The 24,224-nt window shown below is 55.5% G+C and overlaps 1 protein-coding gene across 1 annotated transcript in view; it reads left to right on the top strand.

Moving 5' to 3' along the window:
* The window catches only part of MYH14 (myosin heavy chain 14), a 77,429-nt gene that overhangs the window by 2,203 nt on the left and 51,002 nt on the right, over positions 1-24,224 (top strand). Inside the window, exons 2-10 of the mRNA XM_075536194.1 lie at positions 7,019-7,175; positions 9,249-9,276; positions 9,429-9,531; positions 11,132-11,155; positions 13,024-13,116; positions 13,500-13,563; positions 14,409-14,507; positions 15,743-15,883; positions 23,467-23,562. Coding sequence (XP_075392309.1) covers positions 7,019-7,175; positions 9,249-9,276; positions 9,429-9,531; positions 11,132-11,155; positions 13,024-13,116; positions 13,500-13,563; positions 14,409-14,507; positions 15,743-15,883; positions 23,467-23,562 — 805 coding nt within the window. The remainder of the gene's footprint in view (positions 1-7,018; positions 7,176-9,248; positions 9,277-9,428; positions 9,532-11,131; positions 11,156-13,023; positions 13,117-13,499; positions 13,564-14,408; positions 14,508-15,742; positions 15,884-23,466; positions 23,563-24,224) is intronic.

Below are 24,224 nucleotides of genomic sequence, written 5' to 3'. Positions count from 1 at the left end.
ACCGATGAAGAAACTGATATATAGAGAGGTCGATTCCCCTGCCCAGGGTCACCCGGTGACCTTGGAAGGACCAGGTCTGGGTAGTCTTCCCCGCTGACTTCACCACTTGGCCGGGCTGCGTGCAGCCGGCAGAGGAATTGGTGAGAGTGGGATGGACTGTGGGTATCTACCCAGCTCGATGATGTTTATGCAAACGCGGGTGGGTTGTGCAGCTGGGGTTCCAAACCCTGGTTGCACCTGAGGACCACCGGGGTTGGGGGCTGCTTTTCATAAAACAACCGATGCCTGGTTCCCACCCCGAGTGGCGCAGCATTTAAGCGCTCGGCCGCCGTCCAGTCAGCGGTTCGAATCCTGTCCGTGGTTCCGAAAGAGAAAAGACCTGGGCGAACCTGCCCCCAGTCAAGAGGACAGCCTAAGAGACTCCCTGGGGGGCGTTTCACATCCTCAGTTCAGAACAAGACACTCCTCCTCCATTCTCAGCAAGCTCCGCCCCCAGGCCATTCAAATAAGGGTCTCGGGGGTGCGCGTGCGCAGTGGTGTTTGTTCTAAGCTGGTTCTAAGGGATGGAAGAACCACCCTGGTGGCGTGGTGGGTACATGTGGGGCTGCGATGAGCCTGGTCCGCAGTTCGAAACCATCTGCAGCTCCTTGGGAGAAAGGCAAGGCTCTCTACTCAGGAAAACGGTCTCAGAAACCCACTATGAGTCAGCAATGACTTGATGGCAGGGAGTTTGGTGTTGGGTCTAAAGGGATGGGAGAGGAGCCGTGGGGGGCGGGGGGAGGAGGCGGAGTGATCACACAGTGGGCTGCTAAGGTCAGCAGTTTGAAACCACCAGATGCTCCTTGGTAGAAAGATGAGGCTCTCGGTTCCTATAAACCAGTGGTTCTCAACCTTCCTAATGCCGCAACCCTTTAACACGGTTCCTCATGTGGGGGTGACCCCCCAACCATAAAATTATTATTATTTTTGTTGTTGGTAGACTTAAATTTTTGTAAATTTAATTTTCTTTTGTAAATTTAATTTTCAATGAATAGTATCATACATAAAATTATTTTCGTGGCTACTTCATGAATCAGGTGACCCCTGTGAAAGGGTCCTTCGACCCCCAAAGGGGTCATGACCCACAGGGTTGAGAACCACTGCTATAAGCTGTTCTCCTCTTGGAAACCCACAGGAGGCAGTTCTACGCTGCCCTTCAGGGTCACCATGAGTCAGAAGTGACTTGATGACATTGAGTAAAGGGATGGGACCTGGTAGCACAGTGGTTATGCGTTGGGCTGCTAACCTCAAAGTCAGCAGCTTGAAACCGCTAGCCATTCCTGGGGGAGAAAGATGGTATTTTCTACTGTTATAAAGCATTATTGGTCTCAGAAGCCCACCGGGGGCAGTTCTACCCTGCCCTGGAGGGTCGCTCGGACTCAGAATGGACCCCATGGCAGTGAGTGGGTGGGGGGCTCTAATGGCTACCCAAGGGGTTGTGAATCCCCCTTTAACATACGAGCAAACAGGGTCAGCGAGACGGACAAGGCATGTCGAGAAAACAATGCAAGGAATGATACGTACGAGTGGGTCAGCCGATGTTTACTGAGCACTTCCGCTGGGCCGAGCACTGTCCTAAGAGCTGTGGGCTATTAGGTCGCTCCGGGCCAGGGATTGCTGTTATCATCAGACACCCAGGAATGTGAAGTGACTTGGCCCAGGTCGCACAGCCATACATGACTCCCATGCTGACATTTGAGGCCAGGCATCTGGTCCCAGAGTCACGTCCACAGCGCCGGCTTCGAAGGCTAGAGTCCCACAACCTTGCTCATTGAAACTGGCTTCTGTTGAAGGTCCCAAAAGATAGTGTAGAGTATAGATGGGAAGCCCCGTGGCCCAAAGGAGGAGACCCAGACTTTGAAAGGGGCGTTGGCTGGTTCAAGACCCCTCATCTTATGGTGGCTCACTCTCTCTCTCTTCCCCCTCCTCCCTCATGCCCTCTCTCTGCCATTGAGTGGATGCCAATTCATAGCAACCCTGTAGGACAGGGTAGAGCTGCCTCTGGTGGGTTTCTGAGATTGTAACTGTACATGGGAGTAGAAAGCCCCGTCTTCTTCCTGAGTAGCAGCCGTTGGTTTCGAACAGCTGACCTTGGAGATCGAAGCCCCATGCAAAACCACTATGCCATCAGGGCTCCTCTGGAGTGGCAGAGAGGGGTTTGACTGGAGGGCTCTAGGCAGGGGGTGACACCCTGGCCCTTCCCACTGCCTCACCCACTTTTGTAAAAACCCTGTTACCCTTGATCTGCTTCCGATTCCTGACCACCGCAGAGTAGAGCCCACCCCGTGGGGTGTTCTTGGCTGCCGTCTTTGCAGCTCCCCAGGCCTTTCCTCTTCAGAGCCGCTGGGTGCATTCGAACCACCAACCTTCTCGGGTTTGTGATGGAGCAGAAACCAGGGAAGCCTGTGATCCATCGGCTCTTACAGGTGGTCACAGCGGCAGCCAGAGTGTTGGTCAACTGTTGCTGACGCTGCATAAATCACCAAACAGCCCATCACAGGTCCCTCAAAGTTCTGGAGCCTGGAAGTCGGAGATCCAGGGGCCAGCAGGCCAGGGCTCTCCCCGAGGGCTCCAGGGAGTGGTCCTTCCTCGTCTCACTTGCTCGCAGCTTCTGGGCGTTGGAGAAACGTTTAGAACCGCACCTGACCAGAGAGCCAAGTGCTCAAGATGCTGATGCACCGGATTCCCCTCCTGACTGGGCTTCTGGAATCCTTGATCTCTCGCTGTCGTTTCTCAGGCCTCACTTCTGTGGCTCCCTGACCACGGACGGGCCTTGGCTCGGGTGTCCCTGGGCTGCGGCAGTGCCCCTGTCTTCTCTGCCTTCGTCCTCCTCCTGCCTTCTGTCCCCTTTTTGGGTCTTCTTTGGGGATCTCTTTTGGGAAGTTTTTGTTTAACCATTTCATTGGGAGCGCGTACAGATCACATAACGTTCCATTGTGCAATCGCCTCAAAGCACTGCTGTGACTAGCAACCGCCATCAGTTTCAGAACTCTTCTATCTTCTTGAACTCCTTGATATCAGCTCCCCTTTATCCCCTCCCTCCCTCACCCCAGGAACTCCCCCCCCATAATAGTTTTTTTGGGGGGCCATATCTTACACAATCCAATAGATCCATTTACATACAATTTTGTTGTTTGATTCCATTGAGTGGGGTTATACCAGTGGTTCTCAACCTGTGGGTCATGACCCCTTTGGGGTCGAACCACCCTTTCACAGGGGTCGCCCGATTCATCGCAGTAGCAAACTGACATTGATGAAGCAGCAACGGAAATAATGTTATGGTTGGGGGAGGGACTCACCACCACATGAAGAACTGTATTAGGGGGCACGGCATGAGGAAGGTTGAGAACCACTGGGTTATACAGTTGGGCTGTTAGTCTTCACAGGAGTGGACTACCCTGTCTTACTCCAGCCCAGGGATCCTCAAACTACGGCCCGCGGGCCACATGCAGCTCGCTGAGGACATTTATCCGGCCCGCCGGGTGTTTTTCCTCCTTTTGTTTTTTTTACTTCAAAATAAGATGTGCAGTGTGCATAGGAATTTGTTCATAGTTTCTTTTTTAACTGTAGTCCAGCTCTCCAACGGGTCTGAGGGACAGTGAACTGGCCCCCTTGTTTAAAAAGTTTGAGGACCCCTGCTCCATCCTTTCCACTTGCGGGCAGAGTGCTGAACAGTCGCACCATGGGGGCCCCTCAGAATAACGCTGGTCAGCGGAACTAGGCCCACCTGGGCAGCCTGGATGGTGTCTTCCCCAAATCCTTAACCTCTGACATCTGCTCATTTCAAACAAGTAACAGTCCCCGGTGCCGGGACTTAGGACAAGGTCAGACCCCTGTAGTCACCTCGGGAGCGGTCTGTGATCACCCCCATGCTGCAGGTAGGTACACTGAGCCTCCTGGAGGAGATGGGACCCAGACCAAGGTCCCCCTGGCTAGAATCAGTGAAGCAATATTTGCACCCAGATCCGTCTGCCTTCGGACAAAGCAGCTGCACTGGCAGAAAAAGCTCAGGACATACTACACCGCCACGGAAGGGAGGGAGAAGGGCCTGTCAGGATGGCTGGGGGAAGCGGGCCTCAGAAATAACCTCCAGTTTGTGAGAGCCTGCTTTCAGCGTGGGTGCTGCTCAAAAACACCTTTCCAGGGTGATGAGGCTGCGAGGTAGGGATCACATCCTCCCCTACCCCCATCCCTTCCACCTGAAGGAGGGATGCTCCTGATCCCACACTGGTAGGTCCCCAAGAAGGGCTGCGGAAGATCTGTGAAAGATGACATCAAGAGACACGGGCCTTTTCCCCTGAACTTCTTGGGGCTTCCTAGTCTGGGATACATCCTGTGTGTGCCAGGGGCCATGTTAAGCCCCCCAGATGCAATAGGAACTTGCTGCCGGTCCCCTGCTGCCCTCTGTGGGAAGTGCTGTTCCTGTCCCCAGCTAACAGATGAGGGTGACCCAGAAAAGTCGGGGTGACCTGGCTGCTCGAGTGCCCCCGCCCCAGAGAATGTTGGAGGTGTGCTTGTAGCTCCACCCTGCTTGCTGCCTTCTTGCTGAGCAAATATTTGTTGGCCGGCTAGCTGGTGGCGGGGAGGGCCGAGTTGCCCAATGGAAGTGGACTAGAATGACTGACTACAAAGTAGCTAACCAGATAGAAGGTTAACCCACACTGCCAACCAGCCAGGTAACTGGCTAGCCAAGTAGCTAGCCAGGTAGGAGGACACTAAAGTAGGTGGTTAATGAGCTAAGCAACTGGCTAGCTAAGTAGCTGTCCAGGTGGCTTAAGTGGCTCACCATAGTTAAATGGTTAACGGACCCAGCTGCTAACGAGTCAAGCAACTGACTAGCCAAGTGGCTAGCTAAGCCACTAACTAGGTAAAAGGTTCACGAAGTTGTTAACCAGCTAAACATCTGGTTAGCCAAGTAGCAAGGTAAGTAACCGTCTCCAAAATGTTCCTTCACTGGGTTCTGGGGGAGTCCATGGGATGCCCCCATGCTCACCCCACGTGGCCCTCTCACAGGGGCAGATCAATAGCCCCAGGATTGGAAGGACACTGAGGCTCAGAGAGGACAGCCCCCACCCAGCTGGAGAACGCCGGGATTGGAACCCAGAGTGACAATGGGCGTGGGGCGGGGCGCGCATTGCATTGCAGATTGCTTTTCCGGGCCTGGCTCCTACGGCTGGCTTCACCCATTATCGCCCTTAATCCCCACAGCAGCTGCGATGGGGTGGGGAGTGTCAACCCCGGCTTCCCAGGAAGGCCCAGACGCTGGCCGCAGAGCCCCGCGGGGCGGGCAGGCCTCCCCAGCCCCACCTCGGAGATCCGCGTGTCCCCCAGCCGCTCCGAGGGGGAGGGGGGAAACCGGCGTCCACCTTTGGCTCCTGGCCTTGGCCGCCAGCTCAGGTTCCCATTGCAGCGGTGTCTCCCTGGGAACAGGGTGTGGTGGGCGGCGGGAGGGGGCTGGGTGGCGTGGGAGGGTGTGAAGGGGGGCTGCGCCGCCGGCCCGGAGTGGGGACGGGGCGCCAGCCGGCATGAGATACCCGCGCAGGGAATGTGGCCAGGCCGCCGCGCCCTCGCCCTCAACAGGCTCCAGCAAACCGGTTGGGCGGCCACCCACCCTATTCTTTAAATGCTCGGCACCCAGGAGCTGGGCCCCTGCGGCGGCCACGCCCCTACGGTGGCCACGCCCCTCGTGACAGCCACGCCCCGTTCCCCCCCCCCCCCCCCAGCTCAGCTGTCCTGGGCTGCAGGGCTGCAGGGCAGTAGGCCAGCCAGGCAACCTGTCTGCCAGATAGCGAAATCGTTGACTAGCTGGCCACATTGCTGACTAGGTAGGTAGCTCACTGACTGCCAAGCAGCTACGTAACTCGCTAGCCTGCTTGTTGACTTAGCTGGCTAAGCTGTTGGCTAGTTAAAATGGTCAGCCCACTGAGCTACTAACCAACGAATCAGCTAGCCAAGTCGCTGACTTGCTGGTCCAGATGCTGACTAGTTCCATGGTTAGCTAACTGTGCTGCTAACCAGCTAATCAGCTAGCTAAGTAACTAATGGCTAGCTGGCTAAGTGGCTCCTAATTAAGTGCCTAACTTAAGAAGCTCTGGCTAGCCAAATAGCTGACCACATGATTAGGTAGATAACTAGTTAAACAGTAAGTTAAACTGCTGACCACTAAGCAGCTCACAACTCCTTATTGGTTTTGCTGTGTTTCTCAAAGTGTCCTCTGTGGGGGGCACTAGAATGACCCACGGTGTCTTAGGCTGGGTTGACTAAGAAACAAATCCAGTGACATTCATATGTGTGGACGAGAGAGTTTAATATCAGGAAGCAATTATATATCAGGAAAACATCACAGCCCAGTCCAGATCAAGTCCGTAAGTCCGATCCTAGTCCACAAGTCCCTCTTCAGACTCACAAAGCCACATGCAATGATACAGAAGGCGGGAACATTACCGGAGCCAATGGTGGTGGACACATCCACAGGAAGGCGAGAGAGAGAGAGAGAGAGAGAGAGAGAGAGAGAGAGAGAGAGAGAGAGAGAGAGAGAGAGAGAGAGAAGGAAGAAGAAGAGGAGGAGGAGGAAGCGGAGGAGGAGGGGAGGAGAGGAGATAGAGAAAGGAGAGAGAAGAGGTTCCCAGGACCTTCCTTATGAGGAGGCCACACCCACATGGAGGTACCATCAAGCTGTCACCTGATCGATAGGCTAGACTCCACCCCTCCACTTTTGTATTTTCAAGTTGACAGAAAACAATATTAACTACCCCACACGTGGGACCTGCAGACACAGATAGATACCGACCCTACATCTTACATACAGGGCTGTCTACCAAAAGTTTTTCAATGCCAGGGCTGGGGTGGGCGCTGAGTCATTTGATTTTGGGGCCTTATGCTGCAGACAGATGCCCTTGTGTATGTAGTGTACAACTGAGCCAGCTGTACATAGCTGAGGCCCTCTCTTCTTTCTTGCCCCCCCCTCCCGCCCCTGCAGACATACTCTGGCCTTTTCTGCGTGGTCATCAACCCGTATAAGCAGCTGCCCATCTACACCGAGGCCATCATAGACATGTACCGGGGCAAGAAGCGTCACGAGGTACCGCCCCACGTGTACGCAGTGACGGAGGGGGCCTACCGGAGCATGCTTCAGGGTGAGTGAGGGGGCTACGAGCCAGCAGGAGATGCGGGTGTATGGAGGAGGGGGGAGCTGCCAAGAGCTAACGTCAAGGTCACGTGACAAGTTGGGGACCTCTGCAGGGTCCCCGGGGGGTTCGAAGCACAAAACAGAAACCAAACCCCGCTGCCATCGAGTCGATTCCGATTCATCACGACCCTATAGGACATGTTAGAGCTACTCTTATGGGCTGTGACCCCTTACTGGAGTAGAAAGCCTCGTCTTTCTCCTGAGAAGCCGCTAGTGGTTTCAAACTGGTAGTATCATTGACAAGCAATTCGGAGGGCCATTCGGAATAAAAGGTGCTGCTGCTACAGTTGCAACTCCTACCAGTCCCGGATGTCTTCCAAACAAAATGTGTCTCTGCCTTTGGCTACAGCAGACACGTTCTCCGAGTGATACACTTGCGAGATTTGCCCTAGTCTTGCCCTGGTCTCCCGAGATTTCCTTCCACAAGCAGCAAGAAGCCAAAAAAGCCCCATGGGAACAGTGACTTCCTTAGGGGACTCTGCCTGGCCGGCTGGATTCAAGGTCAGCTGAGAAGGTTTCGGTGACTGTGATTTGGCACTCCCCCCAGGGGGTCATCAGGATAGATTTTTTTTCCTCAAAGGACACAGGCCCATCAGAGCGTCTTATTAGGAAGACATTTAAAAGGAAAATTGTACAATGCATCGATGAGAAAAGGGCCGAGCGGGTTGTTCTAAGGAGCCGTTCCCATCCCCACAATGTTCCTGCTCATCCTTCGAGAGTAGCCAGGGCTACCCTTGGGGAATCTCATTGGGAAACCTTACCCCCGTGCGCCTTCCAACCCCGGCGTGACTCCCTCAGACTTCTTTTTTGTTCCCCACATGAAAAGAACATTGGAAAGGATCATGATTTGGGTCCCCCGAGGCTGCCCAAACTGCCCTTCTGACATGGTGCCTGCCAAAGAGCAGCATTTCTTCGCTGCAGGCTTGGAGAGAGGGCGGTCGTGGGCAGACCTGGATGGGGGAGCCTTTGAAGAACAGTGGCCTCGCATTTGGGGAGTTTTGTTTAGCAAAGGCCCCTGTGATGACGCCGGGCGCCCCGAGGGAGGGGCATCGTGAGTTGCACCTTGGGATGCTCACCACAAGGTCAGCAGTTCGAAGCCACCTGCTGCTCTGCAGGAGGAAGATGAGACTGCTTGCTCCCCCTAAAGGGTTACAGCCTGGGAAACCCACAGGGGCAGCTCCACCCTGTGCTAGAGAGTCGCTGTGAGTCGGAATTGACTTGATGGCCGTGTGATGAATGTGTAGCAGTACTTCTTCACTTGCCTAGCCTACCCTCAACCTGTATTCAGTTGAGAAGCAGTGGAATTATAAACTCTGTAATAATACAGGTGTATTTGGTGATAGAGCAAACAGGACGCATTTGCATGCGATGTATTTATATTTGCATGGTGAATTTACACAGAGATAGGAACCGCTCGTTTTATTTGGCCCTAGCATTTGTTGCATGGACTTAGCCTTGTTGTAATTTGCATCTAGTGGAATGTTGGTTTTGATGGTGTCTCAAGGTTAAATTCAGGAGTCCTGGTGGCGTAGTGCCTATGTGTTGGGCTGCTAATCCCAAGGTCAGTAGTTCGAAACCACCAGCCGTACCACTGGAGAAAGACGGGGCTGTCTACTCTTGTAAAGAGTTTTAGTCTCGGAAACCCACGGGCAGTTCTACTCTGTCTTATAGACTTGCTATGAGTCGGCATCGACTTTGTGGCCATGAAGTGTGTGAATTTTACAGTAACGGCTGGTACCTGCCCATCCCTGGGCAGAGGAGACAGTGAAGGGGCTTGGCTCCTAGCTGAACACTGATCGGGTCGAGTGTACCCACAGGTGCCTCAGAAGAAAGGCCTGGCGATGTCATGCAGAAAAAGAGCAGCTCCCAAATCCTCAGGAGTGTCTGGCGCCCAAACTTGAGCTTTTGCTTATGATTTTGCCAAGGGGCGGGGGTGGCCAGCATAAGGGGCCGGGGTCCTGCTGGAGGAGACCCTCCCTCTGGGTAACACGGCCCCTCTCCCTCCTTCTGTCCCTTACAGACCGTGAGGATCAGTCCATCCTGTGCACGTGAGTAGTCTAGGAGGACTTCCTGGAGGAGGAGACAGGGCCTGGCTGGTGGGGGTTGTTGGGGGAAGGGCTGACCTGGCCTGTTTGCTGACCCTCCTCTGCTTCCCCATGTCATTCTCCTTGCACCCCCTCTACCCACCCTCCCTTAACAGCGGGGAGTCTGGAGCCGGGAAGACAGAAAATACCAAGAAGGTCATCCAGTACCTGGCCCACGTGGCCTCATCACCAAAGGGCCGCAAGGATCCCGGTGTCCCTGTAAGTGAATTCCAGCCCCACCCCCTGTCCCTGTCCTTGTCCCCACCCCCTGCCATCTCCACCACCCTATTAGACAGGGCCAGAAGCCCTGGTGGCCCAGTGGGCTGCTAACTGCAAGGTCTGCAGTTCAAACCCACCAGCAGTTCTGCGGGAGGAAGATGAGGCTGCCTGCTCCGGTAAAGAATTACACCTTCGGAAACCCACAGGGGCTGTTCTACCCTGCCCTACAGTGTCGCTGTGTGCCAGAATTGGCTCTGAGGCAGTGAATTTCTTTTGGGTGTTTTAAAAGCACCTGCCAGAGACACACTGCCACCGCTGGTGGGTGGGCCTACGCAGGTGTGTGTTCCTTGGTCCAGATACAGGTACAGCCCTCTCCCAAGAATTCGCTGCCTCCCTCCCAGAGGGCCACAGGCGGAGTGAGGACCCTTGCCTGTTGTCACGATGGGTGCCGAGGGGGCTGGCACAGATGGGGCCCAATTCGTGCTTTTGTTGGCACTCAGCACAGTCATGGTTGGATTCTGTTGAGCCAGTTCAGACTCAAGGTGACTCAGTGATGGGACAGAGTAGAACTGCTAACTGAACGGTTGGCAGTTCAAACCCACCAGCTGCCTCGTGGGAGAAAGATGAGGCTGTCTGCTTCTCCAAAGATGACGGAAACTCAACAAGGTGCCTCCGGGTCACTGTGGTCAGAAATCCACTCGCAGGCAAAGGATTTGAATCCTTTACTGAAGCAAAGACTGCATCTCCCTCCTCCCTGGAGCTGCAGGGGGTGGGGGGAGGGGGGTTTTCAACCACCCACCTTTAGGTGATCGACCAAGCAATTAATTACCGTGAAAAAGCAAGAACAGAAAGCAAACCCTTCCGTGAGCAGTTAATGCTTACTCAGAGCAATGCCACAGGGCGGGGAAGAAACAAGGAATGGAGAAGGCGATAGAATTCCCTCCAACTAACTTTTTGAAGCCCCCTCCCCTCCCTCCTGGGGGTGTAGGACAGCGTCGCACCGCCCAGGAGATTACCTGTGTGACAGCGCCCAGCTTCTTCTGAGGAGCAGCTGGTGGGTCCGAATTGCCAACCTCTTGGCGAGCTGCCCGGCGCTGACCAGGGCTCCCAGCCCAGCACATACTAGAGGCTTAATTTCCTGAGCACCTGCTCTGTAGGCCGGACCGCAGCCACCTACAACACCTGGGTCTGTTTTAGAAACAAACTGTGGATATAGTTCGAGATCATAGGTTCCCAAGTTTATTTGGCCTAGCACCCCCTTTTCAGAAAACTGGGTGCCCAGCCCCCCACTCCCGGGGTGAAAAACGTTTGTACCCTAGCCCATCATCCAGGATAAAGGGGAGGTACTGCTTTGGCAGTCGCCCTGGACCCTCACCAGGGGGTGCTATCCCTCGCCTTGGGTGGGGATGCCCTTCTTGGTTAAACTGAGAGACTGAGGCCCTAGTGGGCGAGTCTGTTGCCATAAACAGCAGGGAGAGTCAAATTTAGCCTACCTGATGCTCCCCCACTACCTCACCACCTGAGACCTCGGGGTCACCTGTGTGTCCATGTTCCATGTGCCGTGTCCTGGTCCGTGTCTCCTGTCCTGTGACTTCCTCAGGCCTCCGTCAGCACCATTTCTTATGTGAGTAGCAAGGGATTCCCTGGAGTCCCCACCCCCTTACCCCCTCCCTTCCAGTCTTCCTGGTCCACAAGACTCCAGGTCCCAGTGGCCACACCTGCAAGGGTCCCACGCTGCCTTTTGTAGAGGCCCTACTATGTGCACACAACCTAGTCCCACACTGTGTGCATAGCCTGGGCCTGCACTGATAGTTATGCTGGTCCTACTGTGTGCACACAGCCTCATTCCACACTACCATGTGTGGCAGTCTTAGTCTGTGCACAGCCTGGTCCCACACTGATGTTGATGTTGCCCCTACTGGATGTATGCAGCCCGGTCCCACCCTGTCATGTGTAGTGGTCCTACTGTGTGTTACGTGTGCACAGCCTGGATGTGAGCTGGCAGTGATGTTGTCCTACTGTGTGTAGACAGCCTGGATCTGCACTGTCATCTCTGCCAGTCTGTGTGGGTGTAACCTGTGTTCAAACTGCCACTTATGGCAGCCCTACTGTGTGCCAACAGACTGGTCTATAAAAAACAGCAACCCAGAGGCCCCACAACCGTCTTTTAATACTGACATGTACACAGGGCCCACGGCCCCTGCACATTCACACATCTCAGAGACAGAGTCATTTGCTGCAGGCCTACTGGGTGCCAGGCCTAGGGCCGGGCTATGATAGCTCACAGGGAAATGCCCTTTGCCCTGGAGAACCTGCTTAGGAAGGAAGCAAGAGGGATTGTCTTTCATGACATTGAGCCCCTTTGCTGGGCACTAAAGGGTTAAGGATGTATTGCTCAATGAGTGAATCAAGAATCCAGGTAGCCCCTAACTTATGATGTATTCCAGTGGCAGCAAACCATACTTGTGAACATCCTTTGTGTGTGTGTACGTGTGCATGCATGCACATCTTCTGGTTAGTATAGGAACCCTGGCTACCCATTGGGGCTGCTAAACCACAAGGTCAGTGGTTCAAATCCACTCAGGGGAAAGCCAAGGCCGTCTGTTCCTGTAGAGTCTCAGAAACCCACAGGGGTGGTTCTACCCTGTCTTAATCACCTCGATGAATACTACATCCAGTGTTGCCACTGATAACATGCCGGAGTTATCTTTCCCAGATCTACTGTTGGCAGCTCCGAAAGTCAAATAAAGATTGGGCTTAGCACGATACAGATAATAGTGAAAACTAGGGGGGGGGGGGAAGATACCGTACTGACTTGTGTCAGAACTGACTGAGTAGGTGTGACAAAAGTAGTGGCCAGAATGGAACTCCGTCAGAAGTCACTGCGGGGACTCCTAGCTTAGTTGGGTAAAAGGGCCAGGGCATGTATCGAGGCCCTCCTGATAACCGGAAAGATAAATACCACCACGCTGCGTAAAGCTCACCTGTGGCTCCCGCCTCCCCCCAGCATACGCAAGTACGTCCTCACGGTGACAGCAGAAACCAAGTCCAACGCAGCAAAATTCCTGCTCCTCCTCTTGGTCCTCCACCACGCCTTCCAGGGGCTTACACTGTGGACAGTGTGGTGCGCCTCCCTGCAGACCTCTTATTGCGCGCTAGCATGCGATTCTGCCTGTCGAATGAACAGACTTGTTCGCTGGTGGGGTGCTGTTTTGTCTTCTTCGTTTTTATAGTGGAACCGCCTCGTATTATCACACGGTGGTCCCGCAGTCGCTTATTTTGTTTTCCCGCTCCGGGACAATGGAGACGATTCCCCTCATGCCTCACCTAGCTGACGGGCACACCCAGAGCACACAAAGACCTCTGACTCCTCTAACACGCAGGCACTCAGGCGCTGTAACCACAGACCCCTCCCTCTTCCCCAAGCGGGTCCTGTTCCACTGTCTGCGCCCCCAATTCTCACTGACGCTCCATCTCCCACGCCCCCGGCAGGGCGAGCTAGAGCGGCAGCTCCTCCAAGCCAACCCCATCCTGGAGGCTTTCGGCAACGCCAAGACGGTGAAGAATGACAACTCGTCACGATTCGTGAGTGCTGGGGCAGGACAGGGTCTGACTGTGTGTCCCAGAAACAGGCTAGGGTGTCCGGGCTGGGGTGGGGCATGGAACGCTTAGGAGTGTGGATCTATGGACAAAGGAGGAGTCCGGGAGCTAGCACTTCCAGGTCTGAGGGGGTTGGGGGGTCGGGGCTGGGATCTGAAGGCAAGAAGTTGAAGGGGGCTGGACCTTGGCTTCCCCAGAGTTCTCTTTACTGGGGCCCTCCCATGGGAGTGGGGTTCAGGTGAGAAAGTCAAGAGGCAAACTTGAGTCTCTGGGAGAGGTGGGTGTGGCCAGGCGGGACCCTTCTTCATGCCTGGGAATCAGAGTAGAGGACCCTGGGCCTCAGCCTCCCCACCCCCTATTACTCTCAGGGAAAATTCATTCGCATCAACTTTGACGTCGCTGGATACATCGTGGGCGCCAACATTGAGACCTGTATCCTCTCACAGTCCAGAGGGTGCCTGGGAGAGGGGGCTGTGGGCAGGCCAGGGGGCAGGGAGGGAGGAGCTGTGGGCGGGGTAGGAACATCTACTGTTTTCATAAAAAGGCTTCACCATGGGGTTGTGAAGGAGGCCTGGTGACACCGTGGGTTAGGTGTTGGATTGCTAACCACAAGGTTGGTGGTTCAAACTCACCAGCCACTCAGAGAGTGAAAGATGAGGCTTTGTATTTCTTTAAGGAGTTAGAGTCTGAAACCCACAGGAGAAGTTCTATGTTCTATATGCTCATTAGAACTCGGAATTGACTTGATGGATTTGGTCGAGGGAGTGGAGGACTCCTGGTAGCATAGTGAGTTAGGTGTTGAGCTGCTAAGTCCAAGGTTGGTAGTTCAAACCCACCAGCGGCTGGCTCCAAGGGAGAAAAATGAGGCTGTCTCATCCCAGTACAACTCTGGTCCCTGGGACTTGGGGGATGGGCTAGTTTGGGGAAAGTAGATTGCCAGACCTTTCTGCAGAAACACATCTGGGTGATGTCACACCTCCAGCCTGCCAATCAGCGGCCGGCCTGTTAGGCCACGTGTGCCATGCAATGTCTGTTAGAGGAAGGAGTTTTATCAAGCCCTTTTAAAAGTGTGCAGCAGGCTTACACGATATGCCTAAGGCCGGGCATCCCATGACTACAAAGCCGTGGGCTTGGTCTGTGAATGATTCCATTGCTTTCTGGGAGAGAAAAGGAGGAGGGGCGGAGGGGAGCGGGCACTGACAGGTTGCAAACAGCCATCTGAGGTAGGTGGGAGGGGGCTCTCCCTGTTCTTTGGCGCCTTGACCCCCACCGCCCAGATCTGCTGGAGAAGTCGCGGGCCATCCGTCAGGCCAAGGACGAGTGCAGCTTCCACATCTTCTACCAGCTGCTGGGGGGCGCAGGGAAGCAGCTCCAGGGTCAGTGTCCCCGCCCCTTGCCCTGCTCACGGGGTGGGGAGGCTTGAGAGGGGGGCGGGGACTCAGCAGGGTGGGGGTGGGGTCTGCATCTTGGGTCTGGGGAGGAAGAAAACGGGAGGGGCCCGTGTTTGGCAAGCCCATGCTAGCGACAGGGTGCAGGCTCCCCAGCTCTTAGTGCCTGCTGCGTGCGCGCCAGCGGGCGAGCGTGCTGGGGCCTGCCACCTGCCGCTTGTGCGGGCTGTCACGTGGTTGGGTCTGCCACGTGACCTGCTGCATGCCAGTGGGGTGTTTGCCACGTGCTGAGGCTTGCCACCTGCACTTGCTGGCTTTGCGGCATGGGTGCTGTGGGCTCTACCCTCCACCCGCACCCCACCCCCAGCGCGTGCAGCTCACCCCAATCTCCTGCCTCCAGCCCTCTCCTGCCTCCGCTCCCCCTGATGAGCTTGGCCTGGCGGCACCTGCCGCTTGGCAGCTCCCGCTTCTCCGCGCCACGTGGCCCCGCGGCTCCTGCTTGCACTGGCTCTGAACCACCTCCTCCTCGTGGCTTCCACCTCCTCGGGCCTTGCCCCACCTTTGCTGTGGCTCCCGCTGCCTGGCAGCACCCCATTCTGGTTCGTGTCGCCCTGCAGCCCCAGCCCTCTCTCCTCAACGCCAGCTCCTGTCTCCCGACCCCTGCAGGCCTCTGGCTCCTCCCTGAGAACCCTCCTCCTGCCTGCCTGCCTCAGGTCTGCCCCATCTGGCCCCTGGCTGCAGAAACATCCCAGGCTCTTGTTTCCCAGGCTTTCCTCCCTGCCCTGCCCATCGTCCTCATTCTGGCCCTTCCCAGCCCGCGGCCCTGCAGCCTCGTGGCTGATCTGCCTTAGGTCTGACGGCCTCGTTGGCTTTGGCTCCTGTTGGCTTTGGAAACCACTTACCCCCCTTTCTACCCCGTGGCTTCAGCTTACTTGGGCTCCTGCCAGGTGGGAGGGGGGGCTCCTGCCTGCCCTGGGGGACTTCCAGGATGGAAACCCTCGAAGGGATGAGGAGAGAGATGATACAGTTCATCCGAAGCACCCACTCCGTGCCTGGCCTTTCCCATCCATCCCATAACGGAAGCCTCCTCATTCATTTGACCGAAGAAGAGGCCGAGGGTCAAACTAAAGTCACCCTCTCAGTGACAGCGGCGACCGCTGAATTCTGCGTCTAAGTCCACTGCTTCACTTGGTCTCCTCCTCCTCCTCCTCCTTCCCCTGCAGCCGACCTGCTCTTAGAACCATGCTCCAACTATCGTTTCCTGACCAACGGGCCCTCATCCTCCCCCGGCCAGGAGAAAGAGCTCTTCCAGGAGACGCTGGAGTCCTTGAGCGTCCTAGGATTCACCCATGAGGAAATCATCTGTGAGTGTGGGCTGAGGGTGCCCCCAGGGAGGGGTGCGGGCGCGGCACCTCACGGGACAGGCTGGGGTCCCGGGCGGGTCATGGCTTCTTGGTGTATTTGCTCATGTGATGCTTGACATCCGACAGTCTCACTTCTTCAGGGCTCGTGGTTCGAAAATACCACAAGGGGGTGGTTTCCACAAACAGAAAGGGATTTTCTTGTGATGGAGGAAGCTGGAAATCTGGATGCAGGCCACCGCTCTAGGGGGAAAGCTTTCTCACTGTCTCCCTCGGGGAGAGGGTTCTTGTTTCTTTTCATCATCTGCGGACCTGACTTTCCTCCAATGTTTCCCCTTCTCCCTCATGCTCCCCCCTGGGGAGGCACCCGTGGTTTGCACTTAGCTACTACCTCTTGGTTGGCAATACTAGTCCACCTGGTACCACAGAAGAGAAGCCTGGCGATCGACTCCCATAACACCAAAGCCAAGAAGGCCCCAGGGAGCAGTTCTATTGAGCAGCACATGGGGCCCCCGGGAGTCAGCTAACCCCCTACTGGCAAGTCCTTTCTGACCCAGAACTGCCTTTATGGGACAGAGGTGAACTGCCCCTGTGGACTTCTGAGGCTGTCCATCGTGACAGGAGCAGACAGCCTCAGCTTCCTCCTGAGGAGTGGCTGGTGGCCTTGAACTGCTGCCCTTGAAGTCCACAGCCCAGTGCTTAGCCCACTGCCCCGCCACGTGGGCGTTTAATGGGAGCCGCCAATAAGCCTTGGTCTCTTGTGTGGCCACGTGACGTTTCATTCTGGGAGGGGAGCTTGAATATGGTTTTTGTTTTCTTCATTAGAGACAAACCTTCAGGGCTTTCGCAGGGCGGGGCTGGTTCTCATCTTCCCTGGCCTGCTACAGGAGGCCACAGCCAGGGTGGCTTGGAGGGTGGGGGGTGAGTCAGAGAGGGTACAGAGCACCAGCTTGGCGGGGGTGGTAGTGGGGACAGGCTGTACTCAGCCACGGCTCTAGGTGTATTTACAGAGGGTTTCTGCCCACCCCAGTCCCCCACGGCACAGATCAGATTTCCCAACCCGAGTAGGCCCTCCTCCCACAGGCCTGTATGTGTCCTCTCTCCTCACCACACAGCCAGGCTGCAAGAAGGCAACAAAGTCAGATGGTAGCCACCCCGGAGGAGCGGGCCCTAAAGTCTGGCCTCAGGTGGTTCCCTGCAAGCTTGGGGTCTCTTAAGCCCCGGAGGCACATCCTGAAGGTTCCTACCTGTGGTGATCTTAGGAGCACCAGAGTGGAGTCTGGGTGTACTGAGAGAAACAAATTCATAGACAACTCATGTGGATAAGAAAGAGCTTTATATACAAGAGAAATTGAGTATTGAGCAAACATCCCAGCCCCGTCCAGATCAAGTCCATAAGTCTGATATTAACCTATATGGCCGATACCAATCTATAAATTCCTCTTCAGACTCACACAACACGTGCAATGACCCCCAATGCAGGAAGATCACAGGCCAGTGGGTGGAAAGTCTTGTGGATCCAGTGCTGGCTCCTCCAGCTCCAGGGCTCTGATTCCATCCACATAGCTCCATGTGGCTTGTCAGTAGGAATGTCCCTCAGGGAGAGTGTGTCTGGCCTCCAGTGAGCTAGTGAGCTCCATGATGCCTCCAATGAGGTCATCCAGCTGCGACCTGACTGACAGGCTAACCTCCACCCCTTCACTCTTAATGGGCTCCCCTTGACCCCAGATGCTGTAACTACCACAGAGGGGTCACCAGGCCTTTCTTCTGGGGGACCACTCTCTGGTGGACTTGAACCTGCAACCTTTGGGTTAGCAGCTGAGGCTGCCTGCACCTCCGAGACACTCCAAACAAACAAAATAACCCGAGGCACGTGCAGTCTGGTAGATGCCGGCTTCTGGCAACCCCACGTGGGTCAGCGTTGTAGGTGCCTGACGGAAAGCTCTCGCCAGGCCTTTTTTCAGAGGCCCCTCTGAGTGAAGCAGTGGAGCGTGGTCCTCATTTGCACACCCTGGGGATGCCATGGGGCGCTGCTAAGGCCAGGCTTGACATAGAGCCTGTGTGACTTGGGGAGTTTTCATTGGCTGGTGTGGGGAAGCAGGTCTCCAGGCCCGTTTCCCCTCGTCTGTCTTGGTCTACAAGCCCCTGCTCACTATGGGTCAGCCACCCCGTGGCCTTGCTTCCAGCGTCATAGCAACACGCAGTCCACCCCAGTTTGAGAGATGGAGAGAGGGGTGGGGGGCCATCCGTTGTAGTCGCCTCCAATGAGCAGTTCCCAAAGTCTGCCTGGGAGGGGGTTGGTCGACGTGACTCTGGGGCCATCAGCAGCCGCATCGGGGGGAATATGGGCTCCACAGATTCCCCCGGGGTCTCTGGGACCCTGTGTTTGTCAGACTGGCCCCCATGGAACATGCAGCAGTCACCGTCACCGTCAGCCGAATTGTGTTCACCATGCCGGGGTTCCTCGGAGCACGCTTTGAGAACCATTGAGGCGGGAGCTGTCTAGGGAGAGAGGCAGAGGGAGAGAGAGAGGGTCTGGGTGGCTGTGTCCTGTCCGGAGGGCCAAACCAAGGCACTGTGGGAAGTCAGCCCTGGTCAGATGCTGGTGCTGATTGGAATGACCGGCTTGGAGGGGCTACTCTCAGGTGCCAGCCTGAGTTCTCCAATACCTCAGCCTAGGGGAGACCTCCAACCGGGAACTCATTGCCCCCCGACACTTCCCAGCATTCTTGGGCTCTTTTTTGTTTATTATTTGATTTTTTTTGGATGGGCTCTTGGCTGTACCCATCCACCCCTCTCACAGTCAACCTGTTCTCTCACACACTTGCATGCACACACACACACATACACACACACTCAGTCACACCCACCCTCTCCTAGTCACACTCTCCCTCCCACACTCTCAGTCACACACAAACTCAGTCACATATAGCGTCTCATGTGGACGCATTCCAAGCCTCACACATATAGTGATCCTTCATCACCGTCACACACACACACACACACACACACACACACACACAGTTACACTCCATCCTAGTCACCCACACACTCCCTGTGAAGCCGCACACCCTCAGGTCGCTGGATGGCGTCTCTCCCAGGAGCCTCATCTCCAGTCCCCTCTGTCTGGCACGGCTCATGTGTCTTCTTTTGTCATCCAGGACCGCGCTGGCCCCTTTGGAAATGACAAGAGGGGTGGTTTTGTCTCAGTTTGGGGTATTTCCTCCCCATTAGGCTCCGGTTACTGGACTTTGGCAGGAGCAACGCCCCTGGGACACCTCACCCCGCCACCCTGACTATGTACACAGACTGCCCAGGAGGTGGAGCATCCCCCGCACACACACACACACACACACACACACACACACACACAAGAGCACACCCAGCTCCCTCCCTCCTCCCACCCCAGTGGCGGGCAGGGGGTTGGTGTGCATTGGAGCCTCATGTCATTCTGTACCCCTCCCGTCACCAGCCAGCCCCACCACCTCCAGTCCATCTGAGCTCCTCACCAGACAGAGAATCGCACTCAGGCCACCAGAGCCAGTGACCAAGACTCTGCCCCTTGTAGCGGCTGGTGGGTTTGAATGCCAGTCTTTCAACTAGCTGCCCTGCTCTCTCAAGGCCTTTCCAGGGTCACCATTCACCCCCCCTTTCCAGCCGCACAGTGGGATTGTGCTTGTGCTTGAACTCGGTGTGAACAGAGTCGGGGCAGCTAGTACACTTCCACGCCGGCTTCCTCCACTCCATGGTGGGTTTGTGGCATCCATCCACGTTCAGAGAGGTGGCTGTGTGTGTGTGGGGGGGAGGGGTCTCACACCGTGGGTGATGATTCACTAAGATCAGGGCACTGTTCCGTGAGTGTATGAGTTGCCCCCAGCTACTTTAAACGTCTGTGCTTAAAAGAGGGGGAGAATGAACATTAGGAACACAGATTCAGGTGGATATCAGACCGCCCGAGTCCAGGTCCCAGCTCTGCTGTTTATCAGCTGAGTGGCCTGGGGGTCAGTGATGAGCTGCATGCACGCCTGCAGTCTCCCTTCTATCAAAGGGGGCGGGGGCGAGAGCAAGACCTGCCTCGCTGAGTCCTCGTGCGGAGGAAAGGGACTCATTTTTATAATGAACGACAGGGCCTGGCCCAGAGTCTGTGAAATTAAACCAAGATTGATGTCAACCGTCCCTGGTGACAGCCATCTGAGAATGAGGAGCAGGGATGAGGTAGCCAGCCGGGTAAGGACACTGATCCGGGAGGCCAAGCCGAGGGCAACGCGCCCTCGCCTGGCTTCAGTGCCCTACACGAGGCCCTGCTGTCCCAAGACAAGGTTGTCCTGAGGCAGCGACCAATGTCCCTGTCCAGTTCAGAACAAAGCTGAGAACCGCCTTCTCTCCAATGACACACGGCCGCTGGCCTCCTGGAAAACCCACTGGGCCGGACACCAGGTGCAGAGCCCTTTGTGTTTCCATGGGAAACAGGTGGGGATTTGTCTCAGCCACTGCCCTGTGGTGGAAGGATGTGGGATACGGGCGCTGAGGATGGAAAGCGCTGTCAACAGTCAGAGGGAAAAAGGATCCGTCTTGGAAGAAAGGCAGCCAGATGCTCCCTAGAAGTGTGGATGGCGACATTTGCCTCCCTGGGTTTGGATACGCCAGGAGAGACCAGTCCGTGGAGGACATCAGGCTTGGTAAAGGCAAAGAGCTTTTATGAAAATGAGCTGGACTGACCGTGGCTGTCCCGATGGGTCCAAACACAAGAACAACTGTGAGGCCGGCCCAGGACTGGGCGGTGTTTGTTCTGTCCTGCGTGGGGTTGCTATGGGTCAGGACAGCACCTAGCAACAACTGAAGGGCGCAGTGCTGGTTGGAGACTTTGAAATCAGGAGGGATGCAGACCATATTTTGCGGGAGAGTATTAGCATTCCAGGCCCCCGCCTCACTGGAGAAGAACAAAAAAACAAACTCACTGCCATCAATGCCAGTTCACAGCGACCCTATAGGACAGGGTAGAACTGCCCCTGTGGGTTTCAGAGACTGTAACTCTACTCTTTAAGGGAGTAAAAAAAAAAACCCAAAAAAGGTCTTTCTCCTGCTTTCGAATTACTAACCTCAAGGTTCGCAGCTCAAGGCTTAACCACCACGTCACTGGGGATTTCCCCATAGTACCATGATGGCCCCATCTTTATAACCACCCTGCTGAAAATTCCAGTGAGTGGCAGTAGGGGGCAGCATCGGCCCCATCCTGAAGACAACCAATTCCCCCTGGGGAGCAGCACTGCCCAACCAACCAAACCCAAACTCACTGCCAGCCAATCGAGGCAGCCCTATAGGACATGGTGGAATCTCCTGTGGGTTCCTAAGGCAGTAACTCTTTACAGAAGCAGAAGGCCTTGGTTTCCAGCCGCTGACTTTCAGCCACCAAACTCTGCAAGTTCAGCAATTGCCCACTTCCATGACAGCCAAGTCCAGTCCATTTCCGGAAACAGCCTCTAGGGGACAGCAGTGACCATGTGAAGACAACCAAGTCCCTAGATGTTTCTGAATCAGGCTCTAGGAGGCAGCAAAGCCCACTGGGGATGGACTAGCTGCCCACCGAGTCTGTGCAGACTCAGAACGGCCCTATAGGACGGGCTAGACCTGCCCCTGTGGGTTTCCAGGACTGACTCTTGATGGGAGCAGAAAGCCTCGCCTATCTCCCGTGGAGCTTGTTGGTGGTTTTGAACTAACATATAACCATTGCACAATCAAACACAAACTGATGCTGGCCAGGTGATCACGACTCACATCGATCCAACAAGTCAGAAGAGAACTTCGCCAGAGGGTTTCCATGGCTGCCAATCTTGACCCCCTTCTGAAAAGCAGCTCCCTTCCCCCAAGTTTCCAGGCTAGGCTCCAGGAGGGGAGCACTGCCCACTTACAAAATATAAATACTTCTCCCCCTTTTAGTATATGGAGATAATGGCGCCGTCACACCCTCCTGCACCTCGCTTTTATTTCACCCAATATTTTAGAAATTTCTCCCATCCCTAAAAGCTACTGTGCCGGCTGTGTGATTGTTCAAGTCGGTTCCGACTCATAGTGACCCTAAACGTTAGGCCCTAAACTTTAGATGTTTTAGGTCTTAAGTTGAGGTCGAAGGAGACCAGTTCCATGCCGTTTCCTAGGCAGTCAGCTTTACAGAAGGAGTCCTGGTGGCCCAGCGGCTGGTTATACATTGGGCTGCTAACCACAAGGTCAGCAGTTCGAAGCCACCTGTCACTCCCTGAGAGAAAGATGAGGCTTTCTAGACCGGTTAAGACGGAACCCCCCAGGGGCAGTTATGCCTTATAGGGTTGCTATGAGACAAGAGTTGGCTCCACGACAGTAAGTTTGGTTTTTTTGGGGAAGATTTGCAAGAACAAACGCCATGTGGGTCTGCAGCTTGATCCCGCTAGTGGCTCCCTGGGAGATGGACCAAGGGACCTGCCCCTTTTCCTAGAGCGTCACTCCGAGTGGGAACCAATTTGATGGCACGCGACGATCGGGGCGCAGCAGGGTCAATGTAACCCACTAGACCACCAAGTCTGCACTGCAGGAAGGGCGCAAGACCAGAATCCCTTGATCGGCTTGCGTCTCACGTGGCCAGCGCTGTGTGCGACGGGGCGGTGGGGTCATTTGCTTTAGTGCCTTTGAAATCGCATGGTTAGGGGACTGGTGAAGGTCACTCATCAGGAATCCGGTTTGTGCTTTCTTTTGTTTGCGTGGATTGTTTTCCTAGGACTGGATCCCTGGTGGCATTGTGGGTTTAGCGGTCCCTCTGGATGGGGTAAAAGTGCTGTGGGCGTGTCCTGGGGCGGAGCATATATTGTGGGTGGGGCTTGGCCAAAGCATGTTCATTGTGGCCATGCCCTAGAAGCGGGTGCGGGATGGCATGGGCGTTTCCCAGGGAATGGAACATGTATTGAGAACCTGTTGGGGGCGGGGAATGGAGCTGGGTGTTTGTGGGTGTATCCTGGGTAGAACACATAGTGGGCATCTTTTGGGTGGGAAAATCAATGCATGCGCGGTGGGTGCATCATGGGGGGCAGGACTCAGAATAGCAGGGTGTGAGGGTGAGGGGCCGGGTTGTGGGCGTGTCCTGGCACAGAGCACATTTAGTGGGTGTGTGGGTAGGGAGAATGTATAGTATCAAAGTATGCTCTTTGTGACCACATCCTGGAGGGCGAGGTGTGCATTGTGGGCATTTCTTAGGGGGTGGAGCGTATGTCGAGAGCGTACCTTGGGCTGTGGGCGTGGAATTGAGGTGGGCGTTTGTGGGCGTGTCCTTGGGGCGGAGCATATATTACAGGTGGGTGTATGCTGGGTAGGGCACACTGGGCATCTTCTTTGGACCAGGGACTCAAAACGTGTGGGCGGGGCTTGTTTTGTGGGCGTGTCCAGGGCGGGACTCAGATGAGCAGGGTATGAGGGTGAGGCCTGGGTTTTGAGTTCCTTGCAAAGAACGGACTGGCTTCCGCAAGACAGTATCATGGAGGGTGGTTTCACTGTCCTAAGAAGGGCCGGGATGCCTTGCTCCTCCCCCGCCACCCAGCTCACCCTCTCCTTGCTCCCCCCAGCCATGCTGCGGATGGTCTCAGCCGTTCTCCAGTTTGGCAACGTCGTCCTGAAGAAGGAACGTAACACCGATCAAGCCACTATGCCTGACAACACAGGTACTGCCGCTGCCCCGCCCTCCACGGGCCGTCCCCTTCCCCCTGCTCCCTACAGACCTGCCTCCAGCCCAGGTCCACGTGGGGCCTGCACTGTGCCGTGTCTCAGCGAGATAACACCTGGCAACATTCTGTTTGCAGACATGCCAGCACGGGCTCGTTTTGAGCCCCGCTTTCCTAGTTCCACAGGACCAGGCGCTTCACGGGAGAGATGGGAGGCTGTGTGCTCCCTGAGAGAGTGACAGTCTCAGTGCTGCCCTGGCCTGTAGGGTCGCCATGAGTCAGGGAGTTAGTCCAGGTTGACTAGAGACACAAATCCAGAGACACTCATAGGTGTAAGAGAGAACTTTATATCAAGAAGCCATTATGCATCAATAAAACATCCCAGGCCAGTCCAGATCAAGTCCCTAAGTTTGATATTAGCCCCTAGGTCCGATATTAGCACATGAATTCTCCTTCAGACTCACACAGCACATGCAATGATGCCGAATGCAGGAAGATCGCAGGCCGGTGGGTGGAAAGTCCTGTGGGTCCAGTGGTGGTGGAAGCATTGCCAGGGCTCTGGCTGCCATCGGTGTGGCTCCATGTGGCCTGTCAACAGGAATGTGAAGTCCAAGAGAGTGCGTCCCGCCTCCAGGGAGGAAGACAGGAGTTCCCAGAATTCT

Source organism: Tenrec ecaudatus, chromosome 18, assembly GCF_050624435.1.
Source record: "Tenrec ecaudatus isolate mTenEca1 chromosome 18, mTenEca1.hap1, whole genome shotgun sequence".
Taxonomy (NCBI): domain Eukaryota; kingdom Metazoa; phylum Chordata; class Mammalia; order Afrosoricida; family Tenrecidae; genus Tenrec; species Tenrec ecaudatus.
This window is presented reverse-complemented; position numbering and strand designations above follow the sequence as displayed.